At 35.6% G+C, this 16,400-nt stretch overlaps 4 protein-coding genes across 13 annotated transcripts in view; 3 read left to right on the forward strand and 1 right to left on the reverse strand.

Annotated features, from left to right (window-relative positions):
- Positions 1-30: 30 nt before the first annotated feature.
- Kyat (Kynurenine aminotransferase) lies at positions 31-3,598 on the reverse strand. 3 transcript variants are annotated; one of them, XM_083090854.1, is made up of 8 exons: positions 3,492-3,598; positions 2,275-2,411; positions 2,035-2,185; positions 1,575-1,811; positions 1,124-1,367; positions 869-1,035; positions 427-777; positions 31-318 (listed from the first exon to the last, which is right to left on the reverse strand). In XM_083090854.1, the coding sequence occupies exons 1-8, from the start codon at positions 3,522-3,524 to the stop codon at positions 253-255; spliced, it is 1,386 nt and encodes a 461-aa protein (XP_082946980.1). In that variant the 5' UTR covers positions 3,525-3,598; the 3' UTR covers positions 31-252. The 3 variants fall into 3 exon arrangements, with proteins under 3 accessions (XP_082946980.1, XP_082946991.1, XP_082947002.1); XM_083090865.1 differs by lacking the exon at positions 3,492-3,598 and adding an exon at positions 2,844-3,051 and having other exon boundaries at positions 36-318; XM_083090876.1 differs by lacking the exon at positions 3,492-3,598 and adding an exon at positions 2,533-2,678 and having other exon boundaries at positions 36-318.
- A 309-nt stretch (positions 3,599-3,907) lies between these two features.
- LOC145966674 (uncharacterized) lies at positions 3,908-5,575 on the forward strand. The gene is made up of 5 exons (XM_083090957.1): positions 3,908-4,336; positions 4,531-4,688; positions 4,763-4,856; positions 4,934-5,123; positions 5,203-5,575. The coding sequence occupies exons 1-5, from the start codon at positions 4,258-4,260 to the stop codon at positions 5,300-5,302; spliced, it is 621 nt and encodes a 206-aa protein (XP_082947083.1). The 5' UTR covers positions 3,908-4,257; the 3' UTR covers positions 5,303-5,575.
- Positions 5,576-5,646: 71 nt separating this feature from the next.
- Positions 5,647-7,559, forward strand: LOC145966670 (uncharacterized). The gene is made up of 4 exons (XM_083090944.1): positions 5,647-6,219; positions 6,293-6,461; positions 6,696-6,806; positions 6,932-7,559. Exons 1-3 carry the CDS (start codon positions 5,719-5,721, stop codon positions 6,794-6,796), a joined length of 771 nt encoding a protein of 256 aa, XP_082947070.1. The 5' UTR covers positions 5,647-5,718; the 3' UTR covers positions 6,797-6,806; positions 6,932-7,559.
- A 272-nt stretch (positions 7,560-7,831) lies between these two features.
- The window catches only part of LOC145966564 (uncharacterized), a 44,958-nt gene continuing 36,389 nt past the window's right edge, over positions 7,832-16,400 (forward strand). For 2 of the 8 annotated variants that reach the window (XM_083090762.1, XM_083090747.1), the window contains exons 1-3: positions 7,832-8,321; positions 10,760-11,276; positions 16,142-16,303. In XM_083090762.1, coding sequence (XP_082946888.1) covers positions 11,006-11,276; positions 16,142-16,303 — 433 coding nt within the window. In that variant the 5' untranslated portion in view covers positions 7,832-8,321; positions 10,760-11,005. The remainder of the gene's footprint in view (positions 8,322-10,759; positions 11,277-16,141; positions 16,304-16,400) is intronic. The other 6 variants (XM_083090737.1, XM_083090769.1, XM_083090776.1 and 3 more) reach the window with 4 other exon arrangements.

Below are 16,400 nucleotides of genomic sequence, written 5' to 3' on the forward strand. Positions count from 1 at the left end.
TTTAATATTATAAGTATATTTACATATACAAGTGACGAAGAGGACATTGCTATTATGAACTATATATACTTCCAGAAATAAAAATCTCTATTATGACATCTTTCTAATTATTTCTAATAAGTTCATACAGAAGCAATGTACAAAATATTAAGTCAGTGCAAAATACGAGACAAGTATCAATAGTCAGTAAATATACGAACGTGCATACTCATATACACATATATTGTATATAATATGTGTATATAATTTCGATTAGATTTTCGATTTAGACACCCATTTTTTCAAGATATCGCCAGCCGCCTTCAAATTTTCGTCTTTCTGTTAAAATATATGAATTGACATTTAACAAACGTGTGAAAGTCATTTTAATTACAATTATATATATATATAATTATAGTTATAGCATTTACTTTTATAATAGCTTACCTTTATGAAACAGTATCGCACATAGTCCTCTGCCAGATGTTTGTGTTCAGGACTGTAAAACGCTGAGGGAGGAATACCTTGAAGGCCGACATTTTTCGTCATCCATTTAGTAAATTTGTAGTCCTTGTTCTCGTCCGTTTCTTCATGTAGATTTACTTTATTCTCCAAAGCAGACCAATTGGCGAGCATAAAGTATCCACCCTCGGGTATCGTCGGCACCATACCAACTTCCTGAAGGAATTTCGCCATATAATCGCGTTTTGGTAACAGCTCCAATGCCAAACTATGAAAGTAGCAGTCGGGTTGATCAAGACGTTCCATTTCCAATTCGAATCCAATAGCTACCGCTTCCTTCAATGGAAATAAAGATAATTAATTTTTATTAAAGAGTATAATTAAATTACACAATTAAGAAACATTATTTTCATTTTAGAGAAATTACTTGAATCGGTGTAGTACAGGTGTATACAGAGTTCTGATGTATAACTTGCAGATTATATAGCAAATTCGCTGGTCCATAGGCCCAACCTATTTTCCAGCCTGTAACACTGAATGTTTTGCCCGCCGATCCGATCGTGATTGTGCGTTCGTACATATCAGGCAATGTTGCTGTTTAAAATAAGAAATAAAAATAAACCTTTTAAACAGTATTCAAGATTTAATATCCATGTTATTAATTAAGTAGTATAATTCTTACCAATTCTTATGTGCTTGTATGGTTCATAAATAATATGCTCATAAACCTCATCAGCAACTACAAGAGTATTCCATTTTTTCGCGAGATTGGCAATAAATTGTAATTCGTCCAATGTAAACACCTTTCCTGTCGGATTATTTGGAGTATTGACAATGATGCCTTTAGTCTTATTGTTGAAAAGACTCTCCAACTCTTCTCTATCCAATACCCAATCGCCAGAAGATACTATACCCGATGTAGATTTCTGTAAAAACAGAGATGTAAATATTATAAATTTTATATATATATATATATATATATATATATATATATATATATAATATATATATATATATATATAAATTATAAATTTTATATATATATATATATATAATATATATATATATATATATATATATTTGTGTGTGTGTAAAAAATTTTGTATTATTCTTGCATTATTTAAAATGTTTACCGGTTTTAATGCTATGTATCTGGGAATTCCCTCAGCACTTTTTACCATAGGTACATAACAATCAAAGAAGGGCTCGATAATGATCCACTCATCTCCAGGATTGGTATGACCTTGTAAAGTGGCATATAATGCTTCATAAGCACCAGCAGTGACTATCACTTCTTTGTTTGGATCCAAGTCACGATTAATGAGCTTAGAGTAAAATTTTGCAATTGCATTCACTAATCTTGGATGACCCTGCAATGTATTTAAGCAATAAAATATAAAATTTCTTATATGCATGTTATAATAGATAAATGAAAATAGTTTTATCATTGCTTATTATATATATATATATATATATATATATATATATATATAACATGCATATTGTTTATCGATAACAATTATCTTGATAATATAATTGTAATTTATGAACAAATATGTAAATTAAATTAAAAATTAATAAGCAGATACTTACAAATCCTCTAGTATACTGTTGCAAAAGTGGATTTTCACTTTTGGCAATAGCAGCCAAAGCGTTAGTTACATTCTCCGGTGCATAATAATCTGGAAATCCCTGGCCCAAATTCAGCGGCTTGTACTGCAGAGCGAGCTGAATATATTCCACCCTAATCAAATAAATGTAAGCAATATGATAAGTTTTCATATACTTTTACTTATTATGAGAAAAATTTGTTACAATAATATCATTATTTACCAGACAGATTTCTCACTGCCCTTGAGGCGATTGGGAAGATCAAATTTTGACATTCCAGCAATGTTTTGGATATTTCTTACTGTATTAAACGAAGCAGCTTTACTTGCTATTGTCAGGAAACAGACTCTTGCTAGCATCTAGATAACATATGAGATAAGCGAAACTATTTAATGATAAATTGCTCCTTGTTAAAATACATACATACCAGATAAAAATTTAAACGTTAGATACCGTTAACAATACAAAATATGAAATTACCTTTTATTAAGCGCAGATTAAACTAGCGTGTATTAATTTTCGCGACAATATCATCGTGACTAGCATACATTTGTATAAAAATATCAATTGTGTACAAGTAAAATTAACATGTAATGATAAAAGCTTATGTAATCCATAATATCGTATATTATGGCGGGAAACTCAATTTTCACAAAAATAAGCTATCATCTTTAATTAAATTTGCTTCTTTAACTATTTGCTGCGAGTAATTTAATTCTCAAAAAATGTGGCACTAATCGAATAACATATGTCTAATAGAAATCACAACGAAAATTATAACGAATACGTACTCAATTTTTCGCAGAATCTTCTCGATGAACTCGTGGAAAAAGAACGAGAGGAAGCAAATACGTTGGAAAAAATATATAAATTAAAATCGATATCAATTCAGCGGACGAAATAACCGACGAAAAGGACGTAGTTGATGTCAGTTGACTCATGCAATAATTTACAACAAGTGGTTAAGATTTCACAGACTAGATAAAACAAGATAAATAAAAACGTTAAATACTGTTCTGAAGGACAGAGAACGGAGGGGAAAATCTAACCATATAAGACGGGCTACGCTATTGGTCGACAGAGATACAGACAATTCAAATCAATTAAAAATCTAAAAGTCACAGAAATTTAATCAAGAATACGATAACATCAGATAATTCATTATTAATATCTGATTAAAATTCTAATAAAACTACGTGTATTGCAAATATCTTGTGAAAATGATTGTGAGATTGTAAGAATACATGAGATACATACATATACGTATATCATATAATTGCATTATGTTAACTTTTCAAGTGTAAAATTTTTAAAAGTAAATTTTATAAATTTTTTTAATCGAGAGCGTAGATGTTTAATTGTCTGTAATCGTCTGTAATCGTATCTTTTAATCGTATCTTTCGAAGTTTAAAAGAACAAAGAATAGGTGGATAGCTTACCGAGAGTGCGAAGAAAACCGTGATGTTTCTCATGATGGATACAGTTGCTCTGATACGATTAGCATGCGTGCCAAATAAAAAAACGAAAGGCAAAGGCTAACTACTTTCACTTTTCAGTAATCCACTTCGATTTGAATGGTAGATTCACAATATTCCCTTCCTTTTATTCGCGCGCATTTTCCTATTGCGTCATCGACGAAATGTTTTTAGACCCGCAACTCGAGGTGAATTTTTGTGTTTTTCAACTTTTACCTCTAAAAATAATTAGGGCCTATCCAGATGCATAATGCATGTGCGTAAAGAAATTAACCAATCAAATGTCTAATGTGTAGGATGCCATCTTGTTGTCTCCTTCGTTCTAGACGAATGATTGGTCGATTGATTTTTCTATGCATTATGCATCTATGCAAATAAGTTGGATGTAATCTATGCAAGTCGCAGCTAAAATTGGATCAAATTCACACAAATCGAGTTATCAAGTATGAATTTGACGCGATGTATAAAATATGTAGTGTGCAACAAAAAATTTATAAATATAAATTTATGTAAATTATATAAAGAGATTAATTAGATATAAAAGATTATTGAGAGATTGATGTAGCTAATGGAATAAATCTCTTTCGCGATATTATATTTTATTCAAAAAGTCCTCATCGATCAAGATTGTTGATGGCGTCGATTTGTTTACTAACCGGTTGAAGGTGTTGGAAAGAAATTTAACAACTCGCTTTGATGTATTCCGTGAACAGTCAGAATATTATACAAAATGGCACAGTCTATGCAAATGATTGAAACTCTTGACGATTGTTTTCTTAAAACAGCAGATAATATTATGAAACACTACGGTAAGAGTCTAGCGAGGTTAGAAATCATTTTAATAGGAATAAGCATTTTTTTTCCAGTATCTGCATTTTATATTTTTTATATTCATCTCGTTTTAAATAAAAGAATGCAATAGTAGAAACAAAGATATAGAATTTATCCCAAGATATTAAGGTATATATATATATATTTTTTTTTCTTTTTCTTTTTCTTTCAGTTAATGAAGAAGAGAAAAAGAAAACATTGGAAGAGTTGAGAAGTATCTTAAAACAAAGTTGTAGCGAATCTGCAAGAATAGTGGCTGCAAGTAAGATCAAAGAACAACTCGAACTCACGTTTGATCCAGAAGCTAAAAATGTCGAAGACATTGTAAAGGTAAGGCAATTTTAACCCGAAAAGAGTTTTCAAGTTTTCTTTATAAGATTTTAGAATATTTGTATTTGCAATAGGAGTATAAAGAGGCTATATCTAACATTCAAGTTGATTTATCAGAATATAATAGGCTCTTGGAATATGATCGGCAGATTGAAGTATTGCATCAAGGTAATTGCTAAACTAGAAATTCTAGTCAAGTTTATTCTTGACATATTATTAACCTGAGAATAATATAAATTTTTTAGCTAATGAAGACACACCGAGTAACGAGCTGGACGACACAGACGCGGATTTGCAATTGACAGGTCGCGACATAAACGTGATTGATCCAATTTCGAAAACAAGGATGACCAATCCAGTAAAAAATGCTGCCTGTGGTCATGTATACGATAAAGGAAGTCTTATCGCAATGTTACAAAAAAATAAAAACACCAGGTGTGTTTTTTTTACATAATGCCAGATACTGAAGTATTCTACCGTAGCATATTACATTGTATTTGTATTATATTTATAGGTGTCCTGTAGTAGGCTGCACTAATATGACCTATATAGATTTAAACAAATGTCGCACTGATATTGTGACAAAAACGTACCTGGAAAGAAATCCTGCTTAGATTGGAAAGCAAATGATGCAAGAATCCATGTTAGACACGCACTGGTTGTAGCTTTAAAATGTTGACATTTTTTATACAAAACAGTTATTTTTCCTACATTGTGCAAAACTTGCTTTAACAGCCAATTAAATATTCACCAATATAATGCAAGAAAAAATATATTCTTCTCTATATAAGAAGATATATAGAAAAGAAAAATAATATATAAAAATATCTATTATATAATATTATATATATATTATTTAGAGAAAATATATAATTGTGTATTGGGTATATTGATTATAATACATGGTTGTAATATTTTATTCATAAAGTAAATTAAGGTAATTATATAACAATTGATTTTGATCTGTGTGTTAAGTATATCTGATGAAGTTATCTCAAGTGGCTCTCGATTGTATTCGATTGCATTGCATATGTGTATGATAAATCTAATTGCGCTATATTCAATCGCATCGCTATCAATCGATAATGCTAAAGCTGAGGCTATGTTTCTATTTGTTCTCTTATCGTCATTTTTAGTTCTGTCACACATTCGTATTGTTGGCGATGCGCTCGATTGGGACTTTCCAGCGAGATTCTCCGCATCGACCGTGAACGAAAACATTCACGGACATGTCCCATATGTAGAAGCTAAAGTTTACGAGAGTTTTGAGCCATCATTACGACGTCGTCTTTTAGAACATCCACGCTGGATCAAACAGGCGTATCGTGACAATGATTATAATGTCATACGAAAGCGTCATCAAATCCAAAATAAGCTTGACGAGAACAGATCTTATCGCTCAGCTGTAAAGGACGACGAAGATGAAGAAGAGGAAGAGGAAGAGGAGGAGGAGGAGGAAGACGAAGATGACGAGGAGGACAAAAATGTAGACGAAGAAACCGAAGGACAAGACGAAAACGAGGAAGAAACGGTGAACGAGGAACCCAGCGAGATCTACGATTACGGTTAGTGTTGAAGGACGAAACTTTTGCCGCGTTTTCCAGGTCGCAGCCGCCGTCAGAAGCGAATCCAGGAATCGCGTAGTGAGGTCCGGTTACGTGCCATTCGGAGGTAAGGTCGATGAACGCGAAAGGCAGGAAGTCGTAAGGATTAGATCAGCCACCGAGGAATGCGAGGACGAATCGACGGAATCACCGCAATATTATGAATACGGTGAGAGCGCATCGAGGAGAGAAGGACATCTTATCCTCTTCTCATTTTTTTTTACAGATATGATATCTTAAAATTAAATCAACGATTAAAGGATCCATTTAGTCATATTAAATCAAATGTAAAAAATATATATATATATATCGTACCGTTCACAGAATTTTTTTTCACTTTTTATCTCGATAAATCTTTATCAATATTTTTGGAAATTTTATATTGCACAAAAAAAACTTTCAGAAACCGAAGTGAGAAATGTTGCTTCCCAAAGCGATCAATGTCGAAAGGTATTACTTGCAAAGATGTTGAGTGCGAGTTTTTTGATTTTGTTGCTTACCTGAGAATTTTAAGGTAATGAAAAAAAATACGCGGCATATTTTATAATAAATGAGATTTTACATAACGATTGTGCGGGCGCAAAAAAGCCCGCCATAATAAAACTGCCTCTATAAGTATCTCGTTTGAATTATTTGCAGAACGCACGATACGTATCTTTATTTATCTAAAGTATCTCGGAGGATAGAAAATGAAGATGCCAAGAATACTCGATGATCGATAAATCCGTTGATCTTGAAATTTCATTCCAATTCCTAACAGTACTTATGTCCAAAAGACATCCAGGGGACAATCAAAGAAGATATTATGTCCTTTGGATATCCTCTAAATGACCTCTGGACATCTTTTGGATATGTGTATTGTAGGGAATGAATCCGGGTGAATGACACGAATACGTAACGGGTCTTGATTTAGTTTCATTCTTTCTTCGAGTTTGATCACCGACATCGAACGTCAATCTCATGGCCACGCGGTCAAGTTTTTTCTACGCGTCTTTTTTCGCAATTATCGTAGCTATTGATCGATCGGATGGTAGGGTTTCATCAGAACGCTCGCATTACGCTAATAATACAGAAGTATTTAACTCGTTTATTTTAAAAATGTTACTTTAATTATATTTGCGAAATTACGAGGAAATGTATATAAATGTATTGTATGCAAACTCAAGTAAATAACATTTAAAAAATGATTTATTTCAAGGTAACGAGTAATTTATCGCATCATAATTTATTGCATCTTGTAAATACACTTGTGCGATATAAAGGTTCATTATCGCGTATATTTTAATTGGAACTCATTTGAGATATTGCTACGAGAAATGTTTACAAATATTCTCGAGATATCAGTTGAAAAGTACCGTGATATAAAGCCGAAAGATTTACTTTCGAACGTAATCGATATCGCGTGAAATTCGAGCCGACAGATGGCTGTACGAGCGCCAGCGATAGTGGCTGCGCGCGCCTCGCGCCTCCCGATTGGTCGCGGTTCCTACCACGTGATCGCGTGGCGCGGGTGGGGATTGGCCGGCGTGGCCGCCGCGCATCGTGGACGAAAGTAGCGCGTTTCTCGTAGTATTTACACCGCGGTGCGTAAAGTAGAATCGTCGATGGACGCGTGCTCGGATTCGCTGTGCGGCAAATCGGTCCTGGTCGAAATAAAACGAAGCGAAGCCACGGATTCGAAGGAACCGACGATCTCTCGGTACGACGAGAACGCGTCAAGCATCTCCGCCCGTTGTACGCGCATAATACATAGATGCTTCGATCGTACGTACCTGTGGATCGACAGTGAGTGCGCCATGTTCGCGCGTCGCGGCACGTCACCGGCTTGACGTCGCCGCTGGAACGACTCGCGGCCGAGAGAAGCGGCCAAGTGTATATATATACGTGGTTTCGCGTGGTGAAGCGGCGTGGTGACGCGCGAGACGCTCGCGACGACGCCGAGAGGAAGAGGCACGTCGACGGGCAGAAGCGCGAGGCGCACGCGGAGCGCCGCCAGCACGTCGCGGGATCGTGGAATGCACGCTGACAGGTAGATACGCCGCGCCGCCGCACTTCTCTCCCGAGTGCGATGTATCCTCTTTTATCGCGTTCCTTTTACAGCTCTCTCTTTTTCTCGAGTACACATTCGCCGTCTTTCTTTTCCTCTGTCTCTTGTGGCGTACGATTGTGTCTATTTACGCGGCGTCCTGTCTGTCTCTCTTTCTCTCTCTCTCCTTCCCTTCCTCTGCCGCGATAACAACTCTGTTTCTCTCTCTCTCTCCCTCTCTTTGTATCTCTTTCGCATTTTGTTTCTCTTCACGGTCGTTTTGCTACGCGCGTTGCCGTTCTTTCATGTCGCCAATGATGAAGCGAGTAGACACCTTGAAAACTCTGCGGTTCAAGTTTTCGATAGTCTCGTGTCTTGAACTTGTAAAAAAAGAATTCTAGGTTTCTATAAATTTTTACATTTCAAGAATTTGTGTTTATTAAAATGTGTCCTAAAATTTACACATTCTTAAACTTTCGAGATGCTCTTGTATCTTAGGATTTTTATAAAAAAAGAAATATATGATCTCTCCCTCCCTTTACGTCGAATTTTTGTAGAGATGATAACAAAAAATTTCGGCATCAAACGATTAAAATCGCGTATGGAACATCTTATCTGCGTAATGGAAAAAGTCATTATGTAAAGTGAAAGTGTCCGCGTGTGGTCGGACGTGCATTGCAAATATATACAGTGACGTGTAAGGTGCAAGGAGAGAGCGCGAGTACAATTTTTGGATTAACGATCCTGAATCCGCAACGTGGTTCATCGCGACCAGAAACGCCTCGAGAGATCGATATTCGATCGATATTTCATTCCATCCTTTTTTTTTTAAATCCGATGTCGCGTACCATCGAGATATTACGATCGAGGTACGGGATATGGATTTATTAATAGTAATTAGTAAGGTTTATTAATCGAGGAATAAATTCCACGCCACTCTATGCGTTCAAGTATTTTTTTTGTGCGGTTACCGTAGAAAAATAGAAGTGGAATGACGTGGTTTGAGCGAGTAATAAAACTGTGAATCACGCGATCTTTATTCTCCGACACGATTATTTATCGACGATCGTTTTCCGGTTCTCTTTCGCGATCGCGATACTTTCTATGCTTTGAGAATAAATCGCCAAGGACGTTATCACGGAGCGTGAATGGCGATAGCGATTATCTCGATTGGGAGAGTGCATTCATTCGGGTGCACGATTCAATCTCTCTTCTCGCTGGGATAAAAAAGTCAGAGACAAATTGATTAATATCACAATCGTCGTTGTATATGTATAAACTGCACCATAGTTTATTACCATAAAATCAATATTGGAATAAGTTATATACGATATTTACATATTAAATAGAGACATAAATTTAATTTTTTTTAATTGCACACAATGTATAATTTTTGCAACAGTTTATATCCTCGATAATTTTTTCTTTCTTTTTTCATTTTGTTTCCTCGAATTTTTTCTTTTCTTTTTCATTTTGTTTCCTGTTTTTTTACCTAGCATTCCTTTTTGACGTTTTATTTTGGAAGATCAAGTCAAGGGCGTCGTATCGTATGCATTGACCTTAAGCCGCCCGGTCTGTCCGCCGAAAGAAATACGACGGTAATAACATTTCTGCCGTTCGTGGAATCGCGAGGGCGGAACAGGGGATGACGGAGAGGAACGAGGGAAAAGAGCGACGACCCGCGATCTTTATCCAATTACACAAACGTAACTCCCACCTGCGTAAAGGATTCCCTTCGTTGTCGTGTCATGTAAATCCGCGCCTCGCGGCAATATTTAACGCCTGCTTCAGGTACGCGCGCTCGTTAAAAGGCGTATTCCTATATCGCGCGAGAGATGCAGGCCGTATCTCTTTCCCTCTCGAGGATCTCGCGATCTCTCTCGGCCGATGAATCGTTGAACGAATTCCATCGCAAATTCCTTTTCATCCGCGTATTCCAGCCTGAGAATTCCACCGGGGAAAGTTTGAAGATCTCCGAGTTCGAGACGTCGTTACTCAAGATGATCTTAAATCTAAAGTCGTGGATCGTAAAGACCTTAAAGTCTTAAATCTCGAAGGACTTGAGAAAGCGAAAGAGAAAACGATTTAGAAATATCAACAGCGCACGCACATAAATCTAAAGATATTCGCGTATAATAATTCTAATATCTTTTATATAAAAAAGAATATTAGAAAAGAATTTAAAGAAATTAAAAAAAAATATTAAACTATAAAAAAATATTAAACTATTAAAAAATTACAAAAAAAATTCGATTAAATTTGATAAAGAAAAATTTATTTGATATATTTCTCAAAGAATCGGCGCTGACGACTTTATTGCCATAACATTCACTTTTTATCGAGTAATCTTGTCTATGATTTTTCTGAATCTAAAAGCACCGATTTAATCTCCCCTTTTTTTAAAGCTAATCATGTCACGTTTCCATTTCAATTGCCCCCAGTGCGTGCACGTTCGGGTGGAAGAAGGGTTCGACGTCCGGATCTGGATGATGCCGAAATCACGCCGAATCTGACGCCGAATCGGAACGTCCTCCCCCCGGCCGGAAAGAAACGGCGCGGCTTCCGGTGCTGCATTCGTAGTGGAGGGATATGAAGGAGAGGCGGAAAGGGGGTTTACAGTTCGTCGGAGCCGCTAACGATCGTCGGTGCCGATCGTGGACGAGGCGAGGAATCGTCATCATCGTGCGATGATGAGCGGGAGCGACTCGAGCGCGACCGCGACGTTGACGCCGACGCCGACGTCGACGCCGACGCCGACGAGCGTCGCCGTCATCTCCGCGGCTTCTTCCGCGGACGAGGAGGAGGAGGATTCGGCGGCCTTGACCCTGGATTGCGTCGAGTCCGGTGCCGATATGGACCTGGTGAACGGACCGAATCCCTGGCTTCCGGCCTACGGTTTTCAACTGCAGCATCATTCCCACTTTCAACCGACACACTTGGAGGATCTACGGCCTAATGGTTCGTTCCCTCTTTCTTTCCGTTGTTTTTTTTTCACACACGTGCATTCTCTCTTCTACCTCTCTTTCTTCATGTTGATGTTTGACTAGTCGCGTACAACCCTAATGTGTGGTTCAACATTTTAATTATTTCCGGCATATATTAACATATATACTTAACTAATTTTTTTTAATGCTTTCTAATGTCTCTCGTCATTGTTTCCTATCATTATATTTGCAATTTTTTGCCTCGGTAAGCATAAAAATAATCGTTTACGGTATATCTTGGGCGCAAAGAAAGGAAAGATTTAGTCTCTTCCTTTTTATCTTTACCGCGTGCGAATCTGCACTTTAAGAGCGAGCGTAGAACAACGGGCCGGAATACTGTTAAATCGCTCTTCTCGACGCAATTCAAGGCGCGATTATAGTGATCTAGGTCGTCACTCGCGGCTTGTCACACTAAGCGATTGACCCTTTTAATCCGAAATTACGTATTAAAGCTTGGGAAAGGAAACGTTTTATAATATTCACAATACCTATTGAATCTATCTTAAGATTGAAGATTTTGCAGCGTCTTGTAAGCAAATATCTTGATATAAAATACAAAATCATATTATATAATAATAGCTATTTTAAGAAATTTATTATATTCGAAATATCTTTTTCTAAATTTATCATATTATTATTAGATGTATCTTATATATAAGAGATGAATATATGACATCAGATTTTAATTCAAATCAAGATCTACATAAAAAAAACGATGACGAATTGTGATTAAATGAGTAGCATAGACGTATGCAATTTTTTTTAAACATCTCTCTCATTCATGTTTAAGTAGAAAGCAACGTGCTATTAAAGAACGTCTGTATGCAAAATCGTCCTGTTTTCTAAAACCGCTGGAAATCGTAGTAATGATATCGGCCTCGATATCTAGAGCGTAATAGACGAGGCGTCGGCAGCAACTTTGAGAAGGCTCCGGAAAATTGTTGGAAATAATGTTTTTTATTTTCCGATACGATACGCGAGCAATGTCAATCGGTTATCTTCGATCAAGGGTCGTTGTTACGATTGCGGAAAATCGTTTGAAAATGCGCGTGACGATTGACAATAATAATCGAGAAACGAGATTCTCTGGATCTTTTAATTTTTTTCTCTGGATTTTTTAATTACGTTTTTTTTTATGTTCCTTTCCAATCACGCCTTAATAAATTTTGGAGAGCAAGTTTTCCTTCGTTAAAATTTAAAGAGAGAGAAAAAGGGAGAGGCAATTTTGCTCGGTGAATTTCAAAGTCAGGTTAGACAACAGTAATGATGATCAATCGATTCACCGTGAGAAAATTACTAGCTTGAGTTTCACGTCACGTGAATTAACGTGGATCGATTAGTAAGCAAGCGACTAACGAACAAAGCGAGAAATGGAGAGTGAGTAAGAGATCGGTCGAGTATATCTGTGCTCGAGAAAAGTTATCCGCTCTGTTTACTTTATTATTCGCTTCGAAAGGCTGATTTAGAATAAAGAAAGTTAGCATCTAAGAGATAGAAATGAAAATAAATAATATTCTTGAAATTGAAACATTACTGAAAAATAAAAATACGTTTTATTATAATGCATCGGATATCTTCGCAATTTCTCGATAATAATTATATTTTTAATATTATTTTAAAGTTTCTCATTAGATAAAACTAAATTAATCCAATTCTTGATGTGCTTGATAATTAAGATTCAGAGAAAAAAAAAACATTTTAGTTTGAGGTAAAAATAAGCCTGAGAAGCTCTTTGGCATTCTAGCTCTCGCCTATGTATTATAGTTATCGCTAATATCTGTTGAAAGGCTTCTGAAAAGATGCTGGTCGAGCTGATTATTTTTATGTAAGTCGCAATGGTTTATTCTTGTCCGTTAGTCACGGAAAGGCAACAGGCAGTAGACAACTGCAACAGGTGGCTCCGCCATAATGTTGCATAGTGGTGCGTGCATCCGCACTCGTGCAAGACAAATTGCGTTTCAGCGTCCTCGCGACCCGCTCTCGCAATCGTTGAGAGGAGAGGAGAGGTCCGGCTTCACACGATTAGAGACATTTAATTCCATTTAACGACATATCTTCTCTCATTCCGTACCTAATAGACACTTGAAACTTGTGGGGAGGATAAGTTTTGCACATGTAATTAGTATCAAATTTACAAAAAAGTCTTTTCTTTCCTGAATTTAATGAAATTATTGCTATAAATTTTGCTTTAATTCAATTAAATAAAATAAATTCTTATAAATTTATTAATTTGTAAATTTAAAGATTATTATATTTAATATACTTTAATTATTATATTTAATATACTTTAATTCAATTAAATAAAATAAATTCTTATAAATTTATCGATTACTATATTTCAATTAATGTAATTGAAATTACGTAGCAAATAGGCACAATATTGTTGCGTGCGTGTAATATTTATCCTCGAGTTTGCCTGCTCCGATGATTCAAGATATCACGGAAATCAGGTGCATCTACACGTATACGCACACACATGAGAACGCTTCTTACGTCACTCGAATAAACCAGCTCCATAATTATTGGGATTAATTGATCGGTCGACCGAGCAATGATTCAGTGCGTGCCGATCCTGTTATTTGTATATCTCGAATTCGCGTATAATCGATCGCGGATTGTGTTTTCGATTGATCTTTCAAGTACTCGGTCAATATTTATTGTTTTTGTCTCGAGATTGCGTCATACGTAAGATTCGAAACGTCAAGCAATTTTTATTTAATTAAACACGATAAAACGTCAGTATAAAATATTGACGCTTGATTCTTGTAAAATACATCTCAAATAAATTGTATCGTATCAATGTTACACTTCATTCATTATTCTCTCGCGTTGACTTGCAAAGTCAGCTGTGATCTATCAGTCTCTGTGATCGCATTCAAACATTCTCGATGCAGATGTGCCAAGTTTATTTCGATAACGTTATCGTCGCCTACTCGCGTGGAAAGTTACATGCAATCTCTCACAAAAAGATTCGATCTTGACTAAAACATCTATTCGACTATTTACTCTCGTCTCTTTTTTATCCTCGACAAACTTTCGCGAATCTTACTTTCAAAAATCTCGGCGGAAAAAAAATAAGAGTAAAAAATATTTAAATTCGGACTGCATTGATTTTCCCCTCTCTTGGCTCTTTAATTGTAAGTCGGACGATGCGGCACGAAGAGAAGAGCGACGCGTGATGCAAATGTTACAGCGTACTTATTATGCAACTATTTCAATAAGATGAAGGGAGATAAGACAGCGCTTGACTTTTCCATAAGAGATCGCGTACTCGCTCGCGGTTAGAATGCATCGAATGCATTCTAGCATTGCGCCGTGCAACTATGCAACATCCCGTTCCCAGCAGCGGCTAACTGTTCACGCCATCATTCATCGCACGATGATGGGAGAAGGCGGGAACGTACACAAAACTTTACGTTCCTGCAGCGCGTTCCTCTTGGTCGAGAGTGGCCAATTGACCATTGTTAACCCGTTGTATTCGCGATAATTTTTATCGCGATATATCTTATTTCGTCTTATTTGTTAGATACGTTTTGCTCTCGAGCGGAATTAAAAGTCTAGTATTAGTATTTATCGAAAGACACGATAATAAAATAAAATGATTTAATAAGAAGGTGAGAGAAAGAGGATGTGTTTAAATCAATGTGCGAACCGTTATGCACAGGTGTCTAAGTGTTTAAGAGCATATATACAGTACTAAAGTACACCACTCGTGGTATTTTCAATTCACTCTCCGCAGGAACTAGTTTCTTGATCTTTACTCAGGCCTTTTTCAACCCGAGGCTGGCGACTAACGGATAAAACTCAAAGTCTCTTGTACTGTCAAGTACAGACGTCTCTCCGATGGTTGATGACTTCGAACAGATGAGCTATTGCAAAAGAAAAAAAATATGTTTACATTTCCGGAGTTTGTCCATACAATTATATGATAAACGTTTCTCGCATAATCTCATAATTATATGTGTGATGAATCCTAGAAACATAAACATTGTTTCTTTACAAAGTACATTTTTATCTCATTCTAAATGTCATTTTTTAGATTTAAAAAAATAGCCAATATCTAATTTTTAAAATAGGATTAATCTAATTTATAATATTTTGTTCATTAATATTCTTTTAATTAAACACTACAACATTTTATTAAATTTAAGCAAAAATTAGATTAATAATTATTTAATATAAAAGTTGCAAAGATGCATCGTTAAAATTCTAAGGAAAAAAAAGATTTTATATGTTAGAAAGTGATGAGACACTTTTCGGAAGGATGTGTATATAGCATATCCTAAAATACCTTAAACCGGCTTTGACGAAGGCGAAAGCTCAAACAAGAGGTGTATGACCTTCCAGTTACGTTATCTTCCAATGTAATAATGATTGCATTTCTTGATAATGAATGAGTCACGAGTTCTCGTTAAGAATTTTGCTCAGTTGCTCTGACAACTACCCAGTCTCAAACTACCCAGTTACTGCACTTTTGACGAAATGACAAGACATCAATGCCGAATTGATTTTATTGAATGCAAATTCTATCGCATGAAAATAATACGCACAGAAAATGTGTGTAAATATATAAAACTCAAAATTAGTACGCATATACAATCTGTGATTGATACATAAAACAAATAAACAAAGAAAATATAAATTTTCTAAAAAAATTAATTTTTATTTAATAGAAAATAAATATTTATAAATGAATTTTATTAAAACAAATATTAAATGTTTGTATATATATTTTTGAAATCTATGCTTTTTCTGTTTGTTATATATCCGTATGTTTAAAAATTCAATTTTTATTGAATGAAGATAAATTATTAAATACAAAAATATTTGTGCTTACAGATACGGTGGTAGTACAACAAATAGATTTTCTGGAGACAATTCTAGAGGAGACATCCGATGATCTTCAAAGCGATTCCGATCGCAGCGGAACGACATATTGGCTGGGATCTGATTCGGAGACTGAGAGCGTCATTCATATCAAGGCGAAGCAGAGATCCACAGGTAAAAATTCTAATCATTAGTACAGATACGCATATACGTAACATATATAACTGCGATTGAGTGATATTTATTAATATTTATATGAATATAGTGAAAG

The sequence above is a fragment of the Camponotus vicinus genome, unplaced genomic scaffold (assembly GCF_025532165.1).
Source record: "Camponotus vicinus isolate PSW18456_S1 unplaced genomic scaffold, iyCamVici1.0 SCAF_1, whole genome shotgun sequence".
Taxonomy (NCBI): Eukaryota; Metazoa; Arthropoda; class Insecta; order Hymenoptera; family Formicidae; genus Camponotus; species Camponotus vicinus.

Bases quoted from the DNA above. Each gene is read 5' to 3' on its own strand.
- Kyat (XM_083090854.1), bottom strand. From the start codon at position 3,524: ATGAGAAACATCACGGTTTTCTTCGCACTCTCG. The intron at 1,036-1,123 runs GTAAGAATTATA...TATTTTAAACAG, and splicing joins ATACAAGCACATAAGAATTG to CAACATTGCCTGATATGTAC. The intron at 778-868 runs GTAATTTCTCTA...TTTCCATTGAAG, and splicing joins CCTGTACTACACCGATTCAA to GAAGCGGTAGCTATTGGATT.
- LOC145966674 (XM_083090957.1), top strand. From the start codon at position 4,258: ATGGCACAGTCTATGCAAATGATTGAAACTCTTGACGATTGTTTTCTT. The intron at 4,857-4,933 runs GTAATTGCTAAA...TAAATTTTTTAG, and splicing joins GATTGAAGTATTGCATCAAG to CTAATGAAGACACACCGAGT. The intron at 5,124-5,202 runs GTGTGTTTTTTT...TTATATTTATAG, and splicing joins CAAAAAAATAAAAACACCAG to GTGTCCTGTAGTAGGCTGCA.
- LOC145966670 (XM_083090944.1), top strand. From the start codon at position 5,719: ATGTGTATGATAAATCTAATTGCGCTATATTCAATCGCATCGCTATCA. The intron at 6,220-6,292 runs GTGAACGAGGAA...CGCGTTTTCCAG, and splicing joins ACGAAAACGAGGAAGAAACG to GTCGCAGCCGCCGTCAGAAG. The intron at 6,462-6,695 runs GTGAGAGCGCAT...AAAAACTTTCAG, and splicing joins ACCGCAATATTATGAATACG to AAACCGAAGTGAGAAATGTT.